General features: G+C 41.3%; 1 protein-coding gene across 6 annotated transcripts in view; it reads left to right on the plus strand.

The window, feature by feature from the left end:
• Positions 1-23,294, plus strand: part of ttc14 (tetratricopeptide repeat domain 14) — a 54,094-nt gene extending 30,800 nt beyond the window's left edge. The window contains exons 13-14 of one of the 6 annotated variants that reach the window (XR_016115584.1): positions 20,710-20,804; positions 21,744-23,291. Coding sequence is in view for 3 of the 6 variants with exons in the window: in XM_089001186.1 (XP_088857312.1) it covers positions 20,710-20,803 (94 nt within the window). In the remaining 3 variants the exon portion in view is untranslated. Of the gene's footprint in view, positions 1-48; positions 2,476-20,709; positions 20,805-21,743 lie in introns of those variants that run through there. The other 5 variants (XR_016115585.1, XM_089001186.1, XR_016115583.1 and 2 more) reach the window with 5 other exon arrangements.
• The last annotated feature ends 805 nt before the right edge of the window (positions 23,295-24,099 follow it).

Here is a 24,099-nt window from a genome sequence, read left to right on the forward strand (position 1 = left end):
CATAATTTGTCAACCTCACACATAACTGCACTTTTCTTTATTTAACAGTGAACACAAGATCCAAGATGCAAGTTGTTCTTGAACTGCAAATTTATATCCATCATATACAAACATGCGGATCAAACCTCTAAAGATGGAGGACACTGATTTGCTGTGGCGACCCCTTGATAGGAAATGCCGAAGGAAAAAAAGATATCCTTGTACTCTCCATGCTCTCTTTTCACCTTCCAAAGCCAGATGTAGCCATCTTTTGATTGTGACGATTTTGATTGTGATGATCAATTTCCTGGTCTCATACTCGGCAGTGAGGTCTCACAGTGGCTGTAAGAACTGTAAGAAAACACGGATGGACAGTGTGTTAGGAAAACAAACATTTGTACATGACATTACCCTTTCTACTTCCTTTCCTTTCCTCTTACTTTGGTAACTTTGCTGCTGTGAAATGTAAATACAGTAAAGTCTCGTTATATCGATATTCTCGGGAGTCGGAAAAAATATCGATATAACCGGACTATCGATATATCTGATCCTGCGGCATGTAAATTTTCTCCTTGCGTTCATAGAAATGGTATCGTAATAAGCATTACTATCGATATAACCAATATCGATATAACGATATTTACTGTATATCCATTGCGAGATGAATAACGGCCCATCCAATCCAATGAAAGATCAGCAAAAATAACCCTTGAAAGCTTTGGGCAACCAACGTCACTTTTTTGTTTTTTAACTGACATCAGAAAAACGTTTTATAGCATCTAAAATACCCAATCTGAGATTTTTATTCAAATGCAAAACACCAATAAAAATGACTTAGTGTCCAAAATCTGCAAAAAATTTAGCTGCGAATTGGGCATTTTCAGAAAGTCCCGCCCCCAGTTCGTGACGTTACGCCAAGACGTCTTGCATTGCTGGAGAATTCAAACAATGGCTTCAGATTCGGAGAATATGCTTTCTTGTTACACATCCAGTTATGGATATGATTCAAATAGTTGTAAAGAGGAAAGCATACATGTTTGCAATCGATTAAAGAATTATATGTGCCATTTTGAGGCAACATTGGGGGAAAATCTCTCACCGAAAAAAAAGAGGCACAAAGTGGTGACCTCCAGTAGCCACCTCCGCTTCCACAGGCTGATAAATTCCTTATATGGAGCTTGGATGCCCTCTTCTGTCGGCTTTTGGGTGCAACATGGTTATCAGACCAAACATGTACAGCAAAATCCATTGATGTTGATGAAGGACTGCTACAATGTGTTTTTTTTCGGTCAGGGGGCGGTCCTTTCATGACGTCACGTACGGACTCGTCACCAACTCAAAAACGACTTCCTGAATATTCAGAGCGAGTCTTAAAACGTAAAATATAGCTATATGCGGTGGAATCGTATTAAAATACGCCCAGTAGAAGTATTTGAAGCCATTTTATTATCCAATTATGGACACAACTTGTCCGGAGACGTCGGTTGTGTGACACTGTGAGGTGGAATATTTACCACCAAAACAAAGGGTGAATAATTTGGAATTAAATAGTTTATTCTGAATTTGAATTGCAGATATAGGATGGATTTGTATATTATAATCTATATTATAATCTTAATTATAACGAATAAGTGAATCTGAACTGCACAATTTGAATTTGAAAAGGTCAGTTTTGAAACTGGATTTGATCCTCACTGATAATTAAATTCTGTTTATTTTCATTTTCAGTCTTGCAAATACAATAAAATACATATTGATTTTTATTGTGCTTTAACAACAACTGAAGCTGTAACAAAGCGATAAGGAGGGAAACAGGCAGGACAGTGGTCATTTAGGGCCAAGTTTGTACAAGTCTCCAATAATGAAGACGGATTTGTATCAGTTTACCTCAACATATGTACATAGAGGTTTAACGGTGGTGCCCCAACTTGTTGATTATTCCGTCAGTTACACTCAAGCTGACCATCTGACCAAAACCGGCGTTGAGGGACGCATAAAGATCAGACATGTCAATATGAGTTTCATGCACAATGAGGTAGAAGATAAAAAAGCTGGTTTCAACGTCAGATTTTTTTTCTTTATTTGATTCGTATCGCTGCAAAGTGAATTCAAATGAATTCAATTGTATTTCAGTTCAGTTGTTTTGTCTTTCCTGAAATCCTCGGCAGTTTCAAGCCCAACCCACCAGTGACGTTGTTGAGTTGTTTACTTTCAAAATTTGCACGCTTCAGTCTCGAGTAAATACATACAGCAAGTGAAAATGTTTGCAAAAATACACTTAAATAAACCTAAAGTTAGAGCACAATATATTAAAACATTTCCCTTTGCTACCATAACAAGTCATATCCCCCCATTTTGTGCTAATGTTATTCGTCATTATTAGGGCTCATCAAAATTTAAAGGACAACCGACGTCGCTGGACAAGTTGTGTCCATAATTTGTAAAATGGCTTCAAATGACTTCTACTGAGCGTATTTTAATATGATTCCACCGCATATAGCTATATTTTACGTTTTAAGACTCGCTCTGAATATTCAGGAAGTCTTGTTTTTGAGTTGGTGACGAGTCCGTACGTACCGTCATGAAAGGACCGCCCCCTGACTGTAAAAAAGACGCATTGTAGCGTCCTTCCATCACGTCAATGTATTTTGCTGTGCATGTTTGGTCCGTGTTGCCCCCAAAAGCCGCCAGAAGAGGGAGTCCAAGCTCCATATAAGGAATTTATCAGCATGTGGAAGCGGAGGTGGCCACTGGAGGTCGCCATTTTGTGCCTCTTTTCTGATGATCCATTGTTGCCCCAGTGTTGCCTCAAAATGGCATGAAATAAATTCTTTAATCGATTGCAAACATGTATGCTTTCCTCTTCAGAACTATTTGAATCATATTCATAACTGGATGTGTAACAAGAAAGCACATTCTTCGAATCTGAAGCCATTGTTTGGATTCACCAGCTATGCAAGACGTCTTGGCGTGACGTCACGGACTCGGGGCGGGACTTTCTTTAAATGCCCAATTCGCAGCTCAATTTTTTGCAGATTTTGGACACTTTAAGTCATTTTTACTGGTGTTTTGCATTTGACTAAAAATATCATACTGCGCGTTTTGGGTATTTTAGATGCTATCAAACGTTTGTCTGATGTCATTTAAAAAACAAAAAAGTGATGTCGGTTGTCCTTTAGCTTTAGACGCAAATGTCTGCGTATTATACACGTTGCCTTAAGCATAAAATACGTTTACTCATTCCAATAATTGATAAAACCAAGAAGCGCTTTAATCACTGGTTACAAAGGGATCTATCACTAAACGGAAGAATACTGCTAGGTGAGGGAATCTCTCGGTTTGTATATCCTACAATGGCTTTAAATGTGGATCCAAGTACATGTAAGACAATGGACAAAATGATGTATAACTTTGGATGGAAAAATAAAACTCATTATATAAGAAACTCTGTCTTATCCAGGACATTAAAGGAGGGAGGCCTAAATTATTTGGACTTTACTTCTCTAAACTATATGTTTAAGATTAACTGGCTGTGTAATTATCTGTGTAGGCCTGATGCAATCTGGAATTTCATTCCAAAATCCATGTTTTCCCGACTTGGTGAAATGTAATTATAAGGTTGAAAAATTGCCTGTTAACCTATCAAAATTCCATGAACAAGTTTTATTAGCCTGGTGCCTAATGTATAACCATTCTCTCCACATTCATTTATGATCTGGAATAACTGTCATATTTTGTACAAAAACAAATCAGTTTTTGTCGAGATGGATTGACTTGGGTATCATTTATGTAAAGCAACTTTTTAACACAAACAATTATTTAATGAACTATGCTGAGTTTCTCAATACGCATCGAATCCCTGAGACCCCTAAGGACTTTGCCATCGTTATGGATGCCATCCCAAGTGGTATCATAAGCCTGTTCAAGGGTCACTCCGCTACTCCTGACAGACCACCGGCAATTCCAGTAACAGAAACTGCCCTGGGGAAACTCTGTTTCTCATCAATTGCTCGAAATCGGAACCGTGCAATTCGACATTTGTTTCAAAAATCTTTTGTGACTGTCCGGTTTAAATTCTTGTTCGTCTTTCCTGGTTCGGTATTGTCAGAAGTTCACTTGATAAAAATATCAGCAACGACGATAGATGGTGAACAAAAAACTACTTTATTCTAATGAGACAGAAAAAGCACTTCTCGTGTCGGTGGGACGAAGACATGAGCACACGGACAAAGATAAAGAACAAAGAGAACGAGCTCCCGCTCTGACAAGTTTTTAAACATACACAGTGGCGATCTGTTGTCCAATCAGTTGCGGACAAGTCGATCTTCCCGTCCAATCGGTTACGAACAACTCAGTGTTGGGAGGGTTGATAGAGTGTTTATGCACATTAGTAAACATATTACGTTATTTCATGTTTAGATTAAGTAAACATATGTTTTTTCATGTTTAGCTTAGTATATATTATGAATTGTGCACGTTTAATTTCAGTCTAATTTAGTTAAATAAAACTATCAGTCTTATTAGTACAATAGCCGTGGAAGGAAAAGGCAGCGGCTCCAACTTCAATCTGAGACCCGCCCAACACTGAGTTGCTCGTAACCGATTGGACGGGAAAGGTCGACTTGTTCGCAACTGATTGGACAACAGATCGCCACTCTGTATGTTTAAAAACTTGTCAGAGCGGGAGCTCTCTCTCTTTGTTCTTTGTGCTCTTGTGCTCATGTCTTCGTCCCACCGAGACGAGAAGTGCTTTCTCTGTCTCATTAGAATAAAGTAGTTTTTTGTTCACCATCTATTGTACTTGCTGATATTTTTATCAAGTGAACTCCAGACAATGCGCGAACCAGGAAAGACAAACGAAGTTTTAACCGGACATTAATTGGTGCCAAGAAACCCGTGCCAAGTCAACCAGTCTTTGCGTGAGGACCACATTGGGCGACCAATCAAGGCGAGACGGGAGCTAAAGAAGCTCCTGGTGGTTGACCCGTTTTATGATTTTTTGACGGGAGACCCGCATTGAGATGCGCGTCAAATCTGCTCTTTGATTGGGGCGACCTACGGAAGAAACGAAGATTTTTTTCGTTCTTCACTGAAGCCTGCTCCTGCAATCCTCCGCTCGAGAGACGGAAAGAATCACAACTTTCTGGTGGCGTTGTGGCTCCTCGCGTTCTGGCTGAAGGACTACACGGCAGCATTCAAAAGTTCACTAAGTAAGTAGCGCGCTAGCTAGCAGCCATTGTTTGAATGCATTGTGAGACCTCTTTTTGGCCAGAGACGGTCTCTTCCACTTGACTCACGTACGGACCGGTGTGAAGCGATTTTCGTTAGGCAAGGTGGCCAAATGAGAATACGTATGCCGGTGGAGGAGTGCATATTAATGTGCACGAAGTATCCACACGCCGAATTGTGAATCGGAAGTTTTCCAGCGAAAGAATATTGTTCACAAGGTGGTGATAGCTGGAATTCAGTTTGTGTGGTGGACCGCTTTTATTCTGAAGAGCGGAAGTGTTTTAGGGCAGCTGCTATAGTACTGAGTCGAGAGGAAAGAAATAAGATCAAAAATACATTCTTAACTTGGTTTGTCTATGCTAGCATCGTGGCACAGAGAAAGTTCTTTGTCTCGGAGAGAAAAAAGGGTGGGGGCGAAGTCATTTGAGCCGTTGGTGTGTGTGTGTGTGTGCGTGTGTGCGTAAGAGCATTCCTTGTGTGTGTGCGTGAACGCGCATCCTGGCTGAGGATTGGCGCGAATCACGCCCTTTGTTCTTGGGTTTGAATCAACATCGCGAGGTGTGCTTCCTTTCTTGTGATAGCTAAAGAAGGAATTTGTTGTTGCAATCGTGAAAATGGGTGCTATTTTTTCTAAAAAGACCCCAATTCATAGGGACGTAGAGTTTATGTCCAAAAAGTTCCCAGGTAGCGAACTTTATTGCAAGAAGTGGATGGACTGTAGTACGTTCTCTGGTGCATTGCAACTCCAGCCTTTGACGGAAGTCATGTTTCGATTGAAACTTCAGGAAGCATCCGTGATGAAAAAATCTCTTGGAAAGATACGTGCCGAGATAATTGCCTGCGAAGCTTGGATTGCGCAAGCAAAAATCAGAGAGAGAGAAATGGAAGCCAAGCGGATGAAAAAAGAGGAGAAAGCGCTAGTTGCAATGTCTTCCAAAGTGGGCTCTGACGATGAAACTGTGGCTTCGTCTGTTGCACGTCCCAATGAAAAGTTGGTGGAAAATGGAAAGCAGCCATTGTTCCAATCCCCAGAGCTCCCCCACGGGAGGCGAGGGGGTGGGGCGGGGGCCTGCGCCGCCGAGAAGGCGCCACGACCCCCTCCCTCCTACCACTCCTTCTACCCCTCCTCCGCAGGGCTGAAGAAGGGGGAGGATGCCATTTGTTCAACCCCTGTGGGGCGGGTGGGCCCCCCTGGGTGGGCCCCCCAGGTGATGACTCCAAATGTCTGTTGGGCAGACCAGCAGAATGGAGCGCTTATGACCCCTACTGGAGGAATACGAGGATTACAACCTGAGATGGCAAATCAGATTGCTGCTGATTGTGTCTCTTCGCGTACGAGGAGCAAAGCAAATTGTTCTGGACAATTGTATCCGTTTGAAGACTTGAATGGAATTGAAATGAATAATGGAAGCGACTGTGACGTTTTGCCACTCATTCAGGTAGCAAATCCTAATTCTTCAAGCATACATGATCAAACTATCTTGGTTTATCGGCCATGGGGCGACAGTGATGTTGCAGAGGCGTGTAAAGGACTAGGTGATGTTGTTGAAAATGCAGAAAGTTGGACTGAGAATTTTGAGGAATTATGTGCTTCTTATCAGTTGAATGGACAAGAAACACTTAAGGTTCTCAGGAGATGCTTGGGACACCATTGGAATCGGGTGAAAGGTGACTTTACTGGGAAAACATCGATGGGAACGAATATGACGTACGAGGAAGCGTCAACCCAACGAAGATTGGTTTGTGAAAACATCCGAACATTATGGAAGAAAACACCAAACTTTGGCTTAATTCAGAATTGTAGACAGTTACGTGGGGAAGATATTAACATTTTTCGGGGACGCTTGGAAAATGTTTTTCGAAACCACTGCTGTATTCCTGAATCTGCTGATGAGAATTCCATATATGTCAACCAATTCAAGCAAACATTTTTGCAGAATTTGACGCCGGAAATTGGAGATTTCATTCGCAAACATTATGTCCAACACCGGACTGGAAGGTTGGTTGATCTCATGGAATGGGCAATACACGCCCAAGAAGTGGTGAGAAAAAAGTGGGGAAATGGTGCAGATTCGCCGATGGAACATGTGATGGCATCTACCATGGGTAACATAATGGAGAAAGTGTTATACCAGGATCGGATGAAGAGACGGATGCCGCACAATGATCGATGCTACAGTTGTGGCAGTGTAGGGTATATTGCTCGCCACTGCAAAAAGAAACCTATACCGAAAGGGAAACATGGGAAATCTTACAGACCTCCACCATATAATACGCGATATGGTGAAGGACATAAAACAAAACATTCAGATTGACGCGAGGAACCCCATTTCAACACTGATGACAACAGTCACAACAGTGAGGAATGGGAATCAATAAAACCAGTTGAAATCTTGGATTTGACTAATGTGTTTGCCTTAACCTTACCGGAAAACGAAAAACCTTATTATTGGCTAAAAATCGGGAAAAAGGATGTCAAATTTCTTTGCGATAGTGGTGCATGCAGATCAGTGTTAAGAGACACCATTCCAGGTGTCACTCCGAGTCGACAACAAATTTCTGTGGTATCTGCAGATGGGAAAGTGACATTGTTACCGATTTCCAAACCAATAAAAATTTTAGATGAGGGACTAACTCCATACAAGGTCACTATGGTCTTGAGTGGAGAGTGTCCTATAAATTTGTTGGGGAGAGACCTGTTACAAAAATTGCAAATAGCTTTAATACCAACAGAAGAAGGGTATAAACCCAAAAAAGTGAATTTTCTGGAGTCCTTCGTAGTTGACGCTATGGGGGACCCAGTAAAGGTCGATTCACTAGAATTATGACTGATGGCCACTTTAGGGGCGGAGGACTTTCCAGACGTCCCTGCCACCCTTTGGTCATCGGGAAAAACTGATGTGGGCTTACTTAAAACAGCGAAACCAGTTGAAGTATTGCCTAAAACGACTTATCGACCAAGACTTAAACAATATCCATTAAAACAGGACGCTATTATTGGCATCACCCCTGTAATACGGGATATGGTGAAAGCTGGTATTTTGATTGAAGACCCAACTTGTGAATGTAATACATCGATATTTCCTGTTAAAAAAGTGGAATCTGGAGTTTGGAGAATGGTGCATGATTTACGACAGGTAAATAAATCCATACAATCGCGTGCTCCGTGTGTGCCAGACCCGCACACATTATTGAACAGTTTAAAACCTGACAAAAAATGGTTTACAGTGATTGATTTGAGCAATGCCTTTTTCTCCATTCCGTTACACAAAAATTCACGTCATTGGTTCGGATTTACATTTAATGGGAAAAAATATACATATACAAGATTACCACAAGGGTTTACAGATAGTCCTACAATTTTTTCACAGGAAATGTCTTCGTGTATTGCTGATTTTAAACATCCTGAATCTTCTCAGATTCTTTTGTATGTTGACGACATCTTAATTGCTTCACCGACTGAAGATGAGAACAAGACTGTATCAATAGCTTTGTTCCAATATTTAGCGAATACAGGTAACAAAGCTTCTTTGGATAAATTGCAGTTCTGTCAACAAGAAGTAGTTTTCTTAGGACATCTTTTGTCAAGAAAGGGAAGAGAGTTGACAACTAAGAGAAAACAGACAATTTTGCAGGTTCCTCGACCTAAGACGAAAAAACAGATGATGACGTTTTTGGGACTGTGCAATTATTGCAGAACTTGGATTCCGCATTATGCACAAGTTACCCAACCATTATTGACACTTATATACCAAGACGAAATGGCACTGAAAGACTCTATTCAGTGGACCGAAGAGGGCAGTAAAGCATTTACAGAATTAAAAAAATTGATAGCAAACACTAGCGTCTTAGCTTTACCTGACTATGACAAACCTTTTGTTCAAACAGTTGACTGCAAAGACAAATACATGACTTCAGTCCTGTTACAAAAGCATGGACAAAAGCTGAGACCAGTTGCATTTTATTCTAAAAGAATGAATCAGATCCAGGCGCTTTGTTGGCAAAATGGTTGTGTGAAATGTTGTACAACAACAAAGAGGTCCACAGCACGTGTACTGCCGCAGTCCTGTGTTCCCTTTGCAGGAACAGAGAGGCTGCTGGGCTCCCCGAAGGCGCTGATCAAGGTCTGCACCAAAGTCGGAGGGGCCATTCACCGTGCTGATAACAACGCCAACTGCCATCAAAATCGCCGAGAGGTCCACCTGGGTGCATCAAAGCCACTGCAAAATCGTTCACCAACCAGATCCGGAGCAGGTGGAAGAGAGACGGAGCCAAACCACTCAATAGCCATGGGTTTGGTCCACATCATCTTGCTGTATGAATTAGTGGAGGCAATCCAGATGACGCACGTAAAGCCTCCCATTCCATCAGCCTGCCAAACTCCACCATTGCAACCAACGATGACAGAAAAGTGCCCTAGCATGGCACATCCTGTAGCCTGCTTGCCACTACAAGATGCAGGAATCATCTCATTTCCTCTTAACATCCTCAGGAACGAAGCACGACAAACGGGAAGTGATTACCCTCATGGTTCTTGGTACGCTCGTATCAAGTCAGGGAAGACTTGGACCACTGGTTGGGACTCAGTTGTGGTCCATTCTGAGCCCAAAACAAAATGGGTTCAAAATAGCTGTGCCCAAGAAGCAAAACGAATTGTCAGAAAGATAACTCAAGGGAACTGGTTAGGAACTGGAACTGGCACAATGACAGATATCCAACTCGTTATCGTAACCCACAAGGTTGCGGGATGCATGGACTTGAGACTCTGTCCTGATTTTCGTGAACATCACACTGGTTTTCCTGTAACTATATGCATGTTGTCATCTTTGACAACACCAGTCGTGACATCGCCTTTCCAGCGCAAACCGCACATCAAACCGACAGCCTGGATGGAAACACCTGACAAAAAAGCCCAAAATTCAGATGTCATGGACGCATTATATCAACCATTTGCAGGAGAAAAACATGACTGGAATCCGTTGTTATCAAACACGTGGTATCGTTATGCTACATTAATTGCTAAACAAAATAGGAAAAGTAATTGCTTTGTTTGTTCTTTTATGCCACATTCTGTAACGCAACAAAGAGTGCATTCAAAGGTATTTGGAGATAAAATGGCTCGAGCTGCGTATATGTTAATATCTTCGCATAAACCTGATCAACATTTTCCAGTTCTTCGCAATGCTTCGAGAGGAGAGATTGTTCCAAGTTTGGATACCATTTTGGAAACTGAAAATCAGGTTATGACCGAGAGCGGATTGCGATTACCAGTATGCGTTGCAATGTACGGTACAGGTCAAAATCTAGGTTTTATAGATGAGAATAGATGTTTATACGTGCTACCGTTAAACACCAATGTCACCATTTTACCTGTATCTTCACATCTTTGGTGGTTATGTGGTTGGAAAGTATATTCTTTTATTCCTCCGAAAGCCTACGGTATGTGCGCACCTGTTACTGTGACTGACAATACTTTCATCATTACCAGTCGTCCAGCACACCATCATGTGAAAAGAAGAGTGTCGTTTAAGCCCCACGATTCGATCTGGGGAACTGATGTTCCAGAACAATTCAAACACCATAGCACGGGAAGTAAGGTAATGTTAGCTCTTTTTCCACAAATTGGAGTAGCTAAAAACATGCTACGAATTGAAACAATTGACTACAGGTTTCAAGTGTTTGTAAACGCCAGTTTGGAAGTAGATGAAATGCAAAACACTGAAATTGCAGCAATTAGACAAATGGTGCTGCAAAATAGAATGGTTTTGGACCTTTTGACAGCGCCACAAGTGGGCGTCTGTGCTATGGTGGGTGATACTTGTTGTACGTACATACCCGAAGAAGCGAATTCCATAAACATGACTGATGCTCTGTCTGTTGTCAGGGATCTCAGAGATGCCATGGCCAAAGATCACCGGCCTGATCAACCGTGGATCTTTGACGGGCTCTTTGGGGGCTCTTGGTATAAGACTTTGCTCAGAATGTTTATCCCATTCGCAATTGTGATTGTACTTATTTTCTTAGTCATTGGTTGTATTATTCCATGCTTAAGAACAATGCTAATGAATATGATAACTAATTCTCAGGTGAATTACGCAAAGGTTTTGTATCAACAAATGCGTGAAGGGGACCCAGTGTTGTAGCTAGGGATAGTACACCATGGCCAGAGAGTGGTTGCTCCAAAGAACAAAAGCAAAAAAAGAAAACGGAGAGCCGAGAAGGAGTTTTCCTCATTAAAAACCCTCAAAAATGGAGAGGTTATATATCACAGCAGCAAAATTGTGATAGAGGTTTTTCGCCTTCTCCATGGTAAGTTAAATAATATTAGACGTTGGATAGATGAGATTAGAATGGTTCCCTGTGCAATTAGTATGACGTGCATGCATGAAATCTTTTGGAAACGTATGAACTGATGTTTAAATGTACAACAGGAGGGAATGATAGAGTGTTTATGCACATTAGTAAACATATTACGTTATTTCATGTTTAGATTAAGTAAACATATGTTTTTTCATGTTTAGCTTAGTATATATTATGAATTGTGCACGTTTAATTTCAGTCTAATTTAGTTAAATAAAACTATCAGTCTTATTAGTACAATAGCCGTGGAAGGAAAAGGCAGCGGCTCCAACTTCAATCTGAGACCCGCCCAACACTGAGTTGCTCGTAACCGATTGGACGGGAAAGGTCGACTTGTTCGCAACTGATTGGACAACAGATCGCCACTCTGTATGTTTAAAAACTTGTCAGAGCGGGAGCTCTCTCTTTGTTCTTTGTGCTCTTGTGCTCATGTCTTCGTCCCACCGAGACGAGAAGTGCTTTCTCTGTCTCATTAGAATAAAGTAGTTTTTTGTTCACCATCTATTGTACTTGCTGATATTTTTATCAAGTGAACTCCAGACAATGCGCGAACCAGGAAAGACAAACGAAGTTTTAACCGGACAGGGTCTTAGATTGTCGTTGGAGCTGTTGCTTCTTTGCAACGACTATTGAACTAATAAGACTGATAATTTTATTTAACTAAATTAGACTGAAATTAAACGTGCACTAATCATAATGTATACTAAGCTAAACATGAAAAAACATATGTTTACTAATCTAAACATGAAATAACGTAATAGGTTTACTAATGTGCATAAACACTCTATCATTCCCTCCTGTTGTACATTTAAACATCAGTTCATACATTTCCAAAAGTTTTCATGCATGCACGTCATACTAATTGCACAGGGAACCATTCTAATCTCATCTATCCAACGTCTAATATTATTTAACTAACCATGGAGAAGGCGAAAAACCTCGATCACAATTTTGCTGCTGTGATATATAACCTCTCCATTTTTGAGGGTTTTTAATGAGGAAAACTCCTTCTCGGCTCTCTGTTTCCTTTTTTTGCTTTTGTTCTTTGGAGCAACCACTCTCTGGCCATGGTGTACTATCCCTAGCTGCAACACTGGGTCCCCTTCACGCATTTGTTGATACAAAACCTTTGCGTAATTCACCTGAGAATTAGTTATCATATTCATTAGCATTGTTCTTAAGCATGGAATAATACAACCAATGACTAAGAAAATAAGTACAATCACAATTGCGAATGGGATAAACATTCTGAGCAAAGTCCGATACCAAGAGCCCCCAAAGAGCCCGTCAAAGATCCACGGTTGATCAGGCCGGTGATCTCTGGCCATGGCATCTCTGAGATCCCTGACAACAGACAAAGCATCAGTCATGTTTATGGAATTCGCTTCTTCGGGTATGTACGTACAACAAGTGTCACCCACCATAGCACAGACGCCCCCTTGTGGGGCTGTCAAAAGGTCCAAAACTATTCTATTTTGCAGCACCATTTGTCTAATTGCTGCAATTTCAGTGTTTTGCATTTCATCTACTTCCAAACTGGCGTTTACAAACACTTGAAATCTGTAGTCAATTGTTTCAATTCGTAGCATGTTTTTAGCCACTCCAATTTGTGGAAAAAGAGCTAACATTACCTTACTTCCCGTGCTACGGTGTTTGAATTGTTCTGGAACATCAGTTCCCCAGATCGAATCATGGGGCTTAAACGACACTCTTTTCACATAATGGTGCGCTGTACGACTGGTAACGATGAAAGTATTGTCAGTTACAGTAACAGGTGCGCACATACCGTAGGCTCTCGGAGGAATAAAAGAATATACTTTCCAACCACATAACCACCAAAGATGTGAAGATACAGGTAAAATGGTGACATTGGTGTTTAACGGTAGCACGTATAAACAACTATTCTCATCTATAAAACCTAAATTTTGACCTGTACCGTACATTGCAACACATACTGGTAATCGCAATCCGCTCTCGGTCATAACCTGATTTTCAGTTTCCAAAATGGTATCTAAACTTGGAACAATCTCTCCTCTCGAAGCATTGCGAAGAACTGGAAAATGTTGATCAGGTTTATGCGAAGATATTAACATATACGCAGCTCGAGCCATTTTATCTCCAAATACCTTTGAATGTACTCTTTGTTGCGTCACCGAATGTGGCATTTTGGAACAAACGAAGCAATTACTTTTCCTGTTTTGTTTAGCAATTAGTGTAGCATAACGATACCACGTGTTTGATAACAATGGATTCCAGTCATGTTTTTCTCCTGCAAACGGTTGATATAATGCGTCCATGACACCTGAATTTTGGGCTTTTTTGGCAGGTATTTCAACATAGGCTGTCAGTCTGATGTGCGGTTTATTTTTGAACGGCGATGTCACGACTGGTGTTGTCAAAGATGACAAGATGCATATAGTTACGGGAAAACCAGTGTGATGTTCATGAGAATCAGGACAGAGTCTCAAGTCCAGGCATCCTGCAACATCATGAGTTATAATAGCAAGTTGGATATCAGTCATTGTACCAGTTCCAGTTCCTGTTCCTAACCAGTTCCTTCGAGCTATCTTGACGACGATTCGTTTTGCTTCTTGGGCACAGTTATTTCGAACCCATTCTGTGTTAGGCTTAGAACGGACCACAACGGAATCCCAACCAGTGGTCCAAGCCTTCCCTGACTTGATACGAGCGTACCAAAACTCTTGGGGATAATTGCTACCCTCTTGTCGTGCTTCGTTCACGAGGACGCTAAGAGGAAATGACACAATTCCTGCAGCTTCGAGTGGAAAGGATGTGTCAAGCTTGGGCACTTTTCTGCCATCGTTGGTTGCAATGGTGGAGTTTGGCAGGCTGATGGAATGGGAGGCTTTACGTGCGTCATCTGGATTGCCTCCACTAATTCATACAGCAAGATGATGTGGACCAAACCCATGGCTATTGAGTAGTTTGGCTCCGTCTCTCTTCCAGCTGCTCCGGATCTGGTTGGTGAGCGATCTTGCAGTGGCTTTGATGCACCCAGGTGGATCTCTCGGCGATTTTGATGGCAGTTGGCGTTGTTATCAGCACGGTGAATGGCCCTTCCCACTTTGGTGCCGACCAGGACTTCCTCTTAATTGCCTTGATCAGCACGTGGTCTCTGGGCCGAAACAGTTTCTGCTCCTGTGGAGACAACAGGACAGACTGCGGCAGTACACAGGCTGACTGGACCTCCTTTGTTGTAAACATTTCACACAACCATTTTGCCAACAAAGCGCCTGGATCTGATTCATTTTCTTGCCAGGGCACACCTTCCCATAATGGGAGGTTGAAAGGTCTGCCATGCAAGATCTCAAAAGGTGTTAAGCCGTTATTAGTGGGTGTTATTCTCATATATAATTTAACCAAAAACAGACATTCAGGCCATGGTTTGCCTGTTGCCTCCATGGTTTTTCTGAGTCGATTTTTTATTGTGCCATTCGTTCTTTCAACCAATCCTGCACTCTGTGGATGATATGCACAGTGGTTCTTGAATTTAATACCCAAATGTTCAGAAATTTTGGTGATTACGTCATTAACAAAATGTGGTCCATTATCACTCCAAATTATTCTTGGTATGCCATGTTCTGGAATAATATGTTTGCATAATGCTTTTGCAACGGATAATGCATCGGATTTCTTTGAAGGCACAATTTCCACCCATTTGGTGAATGAATCAATTAACACCAAACAGTATTTATAAGAATTACTTGTGCTTAGTTCAATGAAATCCATGTGGACCACTTCAAAGGGGTGTGACCCTTGTGGAAATGTTCCTCTTTTTGGTCGCATGTTACCTTGTGGATTGTGTTTACAGCAAATCAAACAACTCCGACAAAAGTTTTTTTGCATGCGAGTTGAAACCTCTGCTTAAATGGAATACTTTCCCTGCTATAAACACCATGCCCGCTGTTGATATATGTGAACTACCATGGCTCAATCGAGCCACCATAGGGAACATGGTTTGTTGTCTATTTTATACAACTCATCAACGAGCTTAGAACCATCGGCAAGCCACAAATCTTTTTCGGATTTTGTAGCCAATGCTTGCATGTCCTTTAAAACTCGTGTAGGCACTAATTCACACATTTCTTGATTGACCAAATTGAAAGTAGTTTGAGCAGCGTTCTTGGCGACTGCATCTGCTCTGGCGTTACCTGAGCTAATTCTGTCTTTAGCTCTGGTGTGCGCTGCACATTTGCATTCAGCTACACTTTTTGGAAGGAGGATAGCTTTCAATAAGCCTCTCACTAAATCTGTATGTTCAATAATCTTTCCTTCTATCTATTTACGCTTCAGTCAATGCAACAATTTCTGTTGTTTGTTTGAATACGTTTTTGGTAATGAACCATCAGCAATACTTTCAGTGTGGATGCTGCCAGATAAAGGTATGTCATCCAAATCAGGTTGTAGAAATGTCATCATCTTTTTTCTTTAGAAGTCCAACTTCTTTTTGGAAAACTGTAATTTATCCAAAAAAGCTTTGTTACCTGTATTCGCTAAATATTGGAACAAAGCTATTGACACAGTCTTGTTCTCATCTTCAGTCGGTGAAGCAATTAAGATGTCGTCAATGTATAATAGAATTTGAGAAGTCACCGAATTTTTTAAGGTCAGCAATACATGAAGACATTTCTTGTGAGAAAAAATTTGGTGTAATGACTGAGTGTCCCCAGTAGGGGACGTGTGTTCCAATCTATTCTCATCCTGACCCACATCTGGTCTACATAAAGCAGTAAGGGGGGGGGGGAGAGTGAATGTGGGGGAACAAGAGAGGGCAGCCTTCTCGAGGAAGTGGTGGAGTGGACCCCGCACGAAGATCCTCCCCACCCCCTTGACCTCTGACTCCCAAGCTCAAATTCCCCATTCCACAGCTCGGCCCGCCTATTGCATCGGTTAATTCTCTGTCTCAGTAATGGCAATTTTAAGAACATGAGCTCCTTTGTCCTTCTAAGGCAGGAGGTACTTCTTCAGCGGCCATCTTTGAAGACATAGCTTTTTCATTCTTTTCCAATCTGCTTGAATTGCTCAACATATATGGAATCCTCACCATGTCAGAAAATAATACAGTTGGGGTGTCAGAAAAACACACTGAAAGCGTCCTTTCAGTTTATTTTACTTGTATCCCATTTTTTTTTCTTTCTCTTTTTTTTATTTTTTTTTTATGTTGAATTTCCTACTCCGGTGGATTTTTTCCATAATCTCCGGACGTTCTCAGAAACCAATCTTCGTTGGGTTGTCACCTCCTCATACGTCATTTTTGTTCCCGTCGATGTTTTCCCAGAATAACACCTTTTCACCCGATTCCAATGATGTCCCAAGCATCTCCTGAGAACCTTCAGCGTTTCTTGTCCATTCAACTGATAAGAAGCACACAATTCCTCAAAATTCTCAGTCCAACTTTCCACATTCTCAACAAAAATCACCTAATCCTTTGCATGCTTCAGCGAAATCACTGTCACACCACGATGGTTTAGTCCTGTATGCTTGAAGAATTAGCCAATTGAACAAGTGGAAAAGCTTCACAATCACTTTCATTATTCATTTTAATTTCATTCAATTCTTCAAGCGGATACAACAGACATTTCGCGTCATCACAGGGGGGGGGGAGGGCCACCCGCCCCACAGGGGTTGAACAGTAGAAGTAGGAGGGGGGGGGGGGTCTGAGGCCTTCGCCTAGGGACAGCCCCTCTCCTATGGGGGCGTTCTGCAGTTTGGATCAATGACTGCATCCGATCTGCCATCTTTTTTAATTTGTTTCACTTCCAATTCATGCTCTCTGATTCGCGCTTGTATAAGTCATCTATCACAAGCTAAACTCTCATCACGGATCTTTTGGAGAGATCTGCCAACCGCAGAGGCATCTTCAACTGAAACATAATCTCGTCCAATGGCTGAATTTGCACCAGAATATTCACCGTTCCATCCACTTCGAGCAATAAAGTTTGCTTCCTGGAAACTTTTTGGACATAAACTCTACGTCCCTATGAATTGGGGTCTTTTTAGAAAAAATAGCACCCATTTTCACTATTGCAACAACAAATTCCTTCTTCAACTAACACCAGAAAAAAAAGCACACCTCGCGATGTTGATTCAAACCCAAGTACAAAGGGCGTGATTCGCGCCAATCCTCAGCCAGGATGCGCGTTCACGCACACACACAAGGAATGCTCTTACGCACACACGCACACACACACACACCAACGGCTCAAATGACTTCGCCCCCACCCTTTTTTTCTCTCCGAGACAAAGAACCTTCTCTGTGCCACTATACTAGCATAAAACAAACCAATTTAAGAATGTATTTTTGATCTTTTTTCTTTCCTTTTGACTCCGTGCTGTAGCAGCTGCCCTTTATACTTCCGCTTTTCAGAATAAAAGCGATCCACCACACAGACTGAATCCCAGCTTCTATCACCACCTTGTGATCAATATTTTTTTTCGCTGGAAAACTTCCGAATCATAATTCGGCGTGTGGAACCCAAACCGGACACATTTATTCAATAAAAACAATTAAAAGATGTCCCGTGCACATTAATATGCACTTCTCCGCCGGTATACGTATTCTCACTTGGCCACCTTGCCTAACGAAAATCGCTTTACACCGGTTCGTACGTGAGTCAAGTGGAAAAGACTGCCTCTGGCCAGGAGTAGTCTCACAATACATTCAAATAATGGCTGCTAGCTAGCGCGGTACTTACTTAGTGAACTTTTGAATACTGCCGTGTTGTCCTTCAGCCAGAACGTTAGGAGCCCCACCGCCACCGGAAAGGAGTGATTCTTCCCGTCTCTCGTGCGGACTTTTTGCTACCCGTCTCGCCCTGACTGGGTCGCCCAGGTGGTAGTCCTCACGCTAAGGCTGGTTGACTGGCACGGGTTTCTTGGCACCAATTAATGTTCGGTTTAAATTCTTGTTCGTCTTTCCTGGTTCGGTATTGTCAGAAGTTCACTTGATAAAAATATCAGCAACGACGATAGATGGTGAACAAAAAACTACTTTATTCTAATGAGACAGAAAAAGCACTTCTCGTCTCAGTGGGACGAAGACATGAGCACACGGACAAAGATAAAGAACAAAGAGAACGAGCTCCCGCTCTGACAAGTTTTTAAACATACACAGTGGCGATCTGTTGTCCAATCAGTTGCGGACAAGTCGATCTTCCCGTCCAATCGGTTACGAACAACTCAGTGTTGGGAGGGTCTTAGATTGTCGTTGGAGCTGTTGCTTCTTTGCAACTACTATTGAACTAATAAGACTGATAATTTTATTTAACTAAATTAGACTGAAATTAAACGTGCACTAATCATAATGTATACTAAGCTAAACATGAAAAAACATATGTTTACTAATCTAAACATGAAATAACGTAATATGTTTACTAATGTGCATAAACACTATCAGTGACGGTTCCCTACATTGTTCATCACTGGCGAACGTATGTCCCAAAATGTCCCATGGGAAAAAGTGTGGACCCTCCCATATAAATTTTATCACAAACAAACAAAGAGAAATAACCTACAAACTTTTGCACGTTTCTATCCTGTTAAACATAAGATACGGCCCTTACAGGATATATCTTGTACATTTTGTGAAGCTGAGCCTGAAACTGCAACTCACCTCTTCTGGGCTTGTCCCGAAACTACTCGCTTCTGGAAACACTTTGTCAAATATGTTCAATGTAAAATCACTTCTCCGTTCATATTTCATTGCAAAGACATGCTGTTTGGATATTACAACAAGACCAACGATAAATATTTTATTATTAATTTATTAGTTAACCATCTGCCGACCCAAACGCTATCAAAACACATGATTTGTTGATGAAATATGGCATAGGATTATGTGCTTGCCGAATCATCTGGTGTCCCCCCCGCTCTCTCTCTCTCTCTTCTATTTTTTTCTTCTCTCCTCTTTTTTCTTTTTGTATGATTAACCGTCAGGAACTCTTATCTCCTGTGCGATCAGGTACTGCCTCTTACACGATTATGTCACCTAATGTATGTTGCCATCTGTTTACAAAATGTTAAGAATGCAGAAAGATTTGTTGAGACACACCTCTGATTTACTTCTAGAAGCTCCACGAGCTATTCAAAACTAGTGTTTTTTTTTACTTTTGTTGTGTTTAATTTGCAATGTTGTTTGTTTATATTACTTTGTTTGTTCGCATTCCATTTGAATAAAAAAAGTACGTATTTTGCTGTACTGTTTTGTTTGAAAACCTTGTGTTGCACCCAAAAGCCGCCAGAAGAGGGAGTCCAAGATCTATGGAAGGAATTTATCAGTCTGTGATTCATTCCTCACAGGAGCTCAAAATGACACGGAAGGACTTCTTTAATCGATTGCAAACATGTATGCTTTCAGATTCAGAACTATTTCAATCATATTCATAACTGGATGTGTAACAAGAAAGCATATTCTCCGAATCTGAAGCCATTGTTTGGATTCTCCAGCAATGCAAGACGTCTTGGCGTGACGTCACGAACTGGGGGCGGAACTTTCTGAAAATGCCCAATTAGCAGCTCAATTTTTTGCAGATTTTGGACACTTTACGTCATTTTTATTGGTGTTTTGCATTTGAATAAAAATATCATACTGCGTGTTTTGGCTATTTTAGATGCTATAAAACGTTTTTCTGATATCAGTTAAAAAACAAAAAAGTGACGTCGGTTGCCCTTTAAGGCAACGTGTATAATACGAAGACATTTCTGTCTAGAGTTAAGACTGAATTTTCACAAGCCCTAATGATGAATAACATTAGCACAAAATGGGGTGATATGACTCTTTATGGTAAGGGAAATATTTTTATATATTGCGAACATTTTCACTTGCTGTACGTATTTAATCGAGACTGAAGCGTGCAAATTTTGAAAGTAAACAACTCAATCACGTCACTGGTGTGTTGAGCTTGAAACTGCCGCGGATTTCAGGAAAAATAACTGAACTGAAATACAATGAAATTCATTTGGATTCACCTTGCAGCGATACGAACTAGATACTTATTTGACCATGAAACAATTGTGAAAATTGTAACCTGAATTTGAAAAAAAATCTGACGTTGAAACTAACTTTTATTTTAACATCATCTTGAATTGAATTGACATGCCTGATCTTTATGCGTCCCTCAGCGCGGGTGTTTGTCGGATGGTCAGTTTCAGCGTAACTGACGGAATAATCAACAAGTTGGGGCATCACCGCAAAACCTCTATGTACATATGTTGAGGTAAGCTGATACAAATCAGTCTTCATTCTTAGAATTGTGCAAACTTGGCCCTGAATGACCACTGTCCTGCCCGTTTCCCTCCTGAGCGCTTTGTTACAGCTTCAGTTGTTGTTAAAGCGCTATATAAATCAATATGTATTAAACTGAATTTAATTATCAGTTAGGATCAAATACATTTTCAAAACTGGCCTTTTCACATTCAAATTGTATAGTTCAGATTCACAGATTCAATTAATTAAGATCATAATATACAGATCCATCCTATATCTGAGTCACTGAACTTTAAGTTATGTAATTCAAATTCAGAATAAACTATTTAATTCTAAATTATTCACCATTGGTTTTTGGTGGCAAATATTGCACCTCACAGAGTCACTCCCAGATTAAGAAGTTTCAAGGGTTATTTTTACTGATCATTCTTTGGCTTGGATGGACCTTTATTCATCTCGCAATAGATATACAGTAAAGTCTCGTTATATCGATATTCAAGGGAGTCCGAAAAATGTCGATATAACCGGGACTATCGATATATCCGACCCTGTTTGCATCTAATTTTCTCCACGGGCGCATAGAAATAGTATCGATATAACCGGGACTATCGATATATCCGATATCGATATAACGAGACTTTACTGTATTTACATTTCACAGCAGCAACGTTATCAAAGTAAGAAGAAAGGAAAGGAAGTAAAAAGGGTAATGTCATCAGAATCAGAATCATCTTTATTGCCAAGTATGTAGAACACACAAGGAATTTGTTTCAGGTAGAACACGCTGCACTAGTATCGTCGTCAAAAAAAACTGCTAAGTGGCACTATACAGTTCCATTTTGGCTACTGTTGAAAGCGTTCAAAGAGTTAATGGCTTGGGGGAAGAAGCTGTTTAAATGTTTGTTTTCCTAACACACTGTACATCTGTGTTTTCTCACAATTCTTACAGTCGCTGTGAGACCTAACTGCCGAGCATGAAACCAGGAAATTGATCATCACAATCAAAATATCGCTACATCTGGCTTTGGATGGTGTACAGAGAGCATGGAGAGAGTACAACAATATGACGGATAGAAATTTGCAGATCAAGAATAACATGCATTCCGGTTTGAACTCTTGTGTTCACTGTTGAATAAAGAAAAGTGCAGTTCTCCAGTATATGTGCAGTTATGTTTGAGGTTCACAAATTATGACAATAAAATATTTTTAGAGGAATTGTTTTTGCCTTTTTTTAAATAAGGGTGAAATATGGCTCATGAAAGAAATGGTTCAATTAAGGTTGAATTAAGGCTGACATCAGGAGCCTGTTCTGGCTCGGGCCGGAGTCGGGCCGGATCTGGTTATTCAATGCGGGCCAGATACGGGCCGGATGCGGCCCACATTGCGATTGCCGGATCCGGGACACTTCTGGACCTCATTCATTGACGTATCCGGGCCGGGTGCGCAGCCGTGTGTGGGCCAGACCTGGGCCAGATCAATTTTGCTGACTGGGTGTGTTTCACTTACTCTGAAAATGTGTTTGAGGCAATAAAAAGTTGATATGATCCTCCCAGCTAAACAAAAGGCTGAATATTCATGTTTTCACTTGTATAGGTGTCAGGTTTGCACTCTGGATTCTAAATAGAGACTAATTTTCATCATAATACTAAAAACCTGTAAGTCTCGTCCAAGAAGTTTTGACTACTATGGGCGGGACTTTGTGCCATAATGCGCGCCGTTGCGTGACTTCCGTCATAATTTAATAATCTTAGTGCATAACTCTGTTACATATGTGTCAGGTTGGCACTCCACAGCCTAAATAGACACTAATTTCATCATAGAACATAAAACCAATGAAAAAAATCATTTAGTTCAGAATACGTGTTTCACTTGCTCTGAAAATGCGTTTGAGGCAATCTAAAGTTGATATGATCCTCACAGCTAAACAAAAGGCTGAATCTTCATGTTTTCACTTGCATATGTGTCAGGTTGGCACTCTGCATTCTAAATAGAGACTAATTTCATCATAAAAGTCAAAACCAATGAAAGTGTTCACTTGTGTTAGGTCATTATACTGCACAAGCAATTGTCGGGCTCTTCGGCCGGTATCGCTTTTCAAAAATTATGTAGTTGAATAGCAATGCACTAAGTGTGTGTGATGTGTGTGTTTTCTAGCATTGTTTTTTTAAAAGGTTGAGAGAATGTAGAATCAGAGCTGGTTTCTCAGTAAAAGTTGTACTTTTTTGAAAATCATGAATAAACAAACAGTTGTGAGAGCATCAAGGCAATGTTGGCTAAGTGGAATGATGTGCAGGCTTTTATTGAACAGTTTCATCCAGAAAAGACTGTGGCTATGAGAATCATCAACATGATGAAAGATAATGTGATGCCTCAGTTTTGTAACACCTTACAAGTCAGAAAGCAACAGTTGTCAATTCGGAGTGGAATGTAAATTTCTCCACTCCACCAAATCCAGGAGACAGTAAACAGCTTCTTCCCCCAAGCCATTAACTCTTTGAACTCTTTCAACAGTAGCCCAAATGGAACTGCATAGTGCCACTTAGCAATTTTTTGATGATGATACTAGTGCAGCGTGTTCTATCAGAAACAAATTCCTTGTGTGTTTAAAGAGTTTGATGGTTCTCTTTATTTGTAAGTAGGTTCGTTGTCAGATCTCCCAGGCAGGTGACGCGCAGCGCTTGATCGTGGCGTGGAGTCGAGCAAGTCGAGCCGCGATGTCCGTCCGACGCCCGGCGTAAGGCCGGGCGTAAGGCCGGGCGTGAGTCCGAGATGATTCTGCCCCGTGGTTCGCCCCATCTCTCTGTCCCGCGACAGCTCCTTTTATACAATTTGCAAGCGTGTGCTATGCGTCAGGGTGATACGCACATCAAGGAGACCAAGGAATTGAAAGACATGAAAGTGTTGAACAGCGCACTTCAAAATCATACACGCGTGTGACGCAACAGGGCTCCCCTCCTGGATCCGAAGTCGGTGAAAGCGATGAAGGAAAAAGAAATAAAAACAAAAGTCATTCTGCGACATGGTGAGGCCAGGCAAGATGACGGTCACCGGGCGTGGCAGGCGTCGGTGGGGAGGTTGCCGAGGAGGTTTCGTGGTGCCTGAAGTCGTTGTACGGGAGCACGGCAAAGAGTGCTCACGACTGCCAGTTTGAGTCGATCGATGGAAACTTTCCTCGCGGCCGTCGAGTCGATGCCGGAAGGTCTTCTCACCGTGAGTTGTCGGACAATCAATGAGGGATTGTGAGGACGAAGGTGCGTGGGATTGGCCATGCTGCCGGGCCCGGACAGGCCGGTCATCGGCGACGG

This window comes from Hippocampus bargibanti, linkage group LG07 (genome assembly GCF_051943395.1).
Source record: "Hippocampus bargibanti isolate YZ-2025 linkage group LG07, ASM5194339v1, whole genome shotgun sequence".
In the NCBI taxonomy this organism is placed as follows: domain Eukaryota; kingdom Metazoa; phylum Chordata; class Actinopteri; order Syngnathiformes; family Syngnathidae; genus Hippocampus; species Hippocampus bargibanti.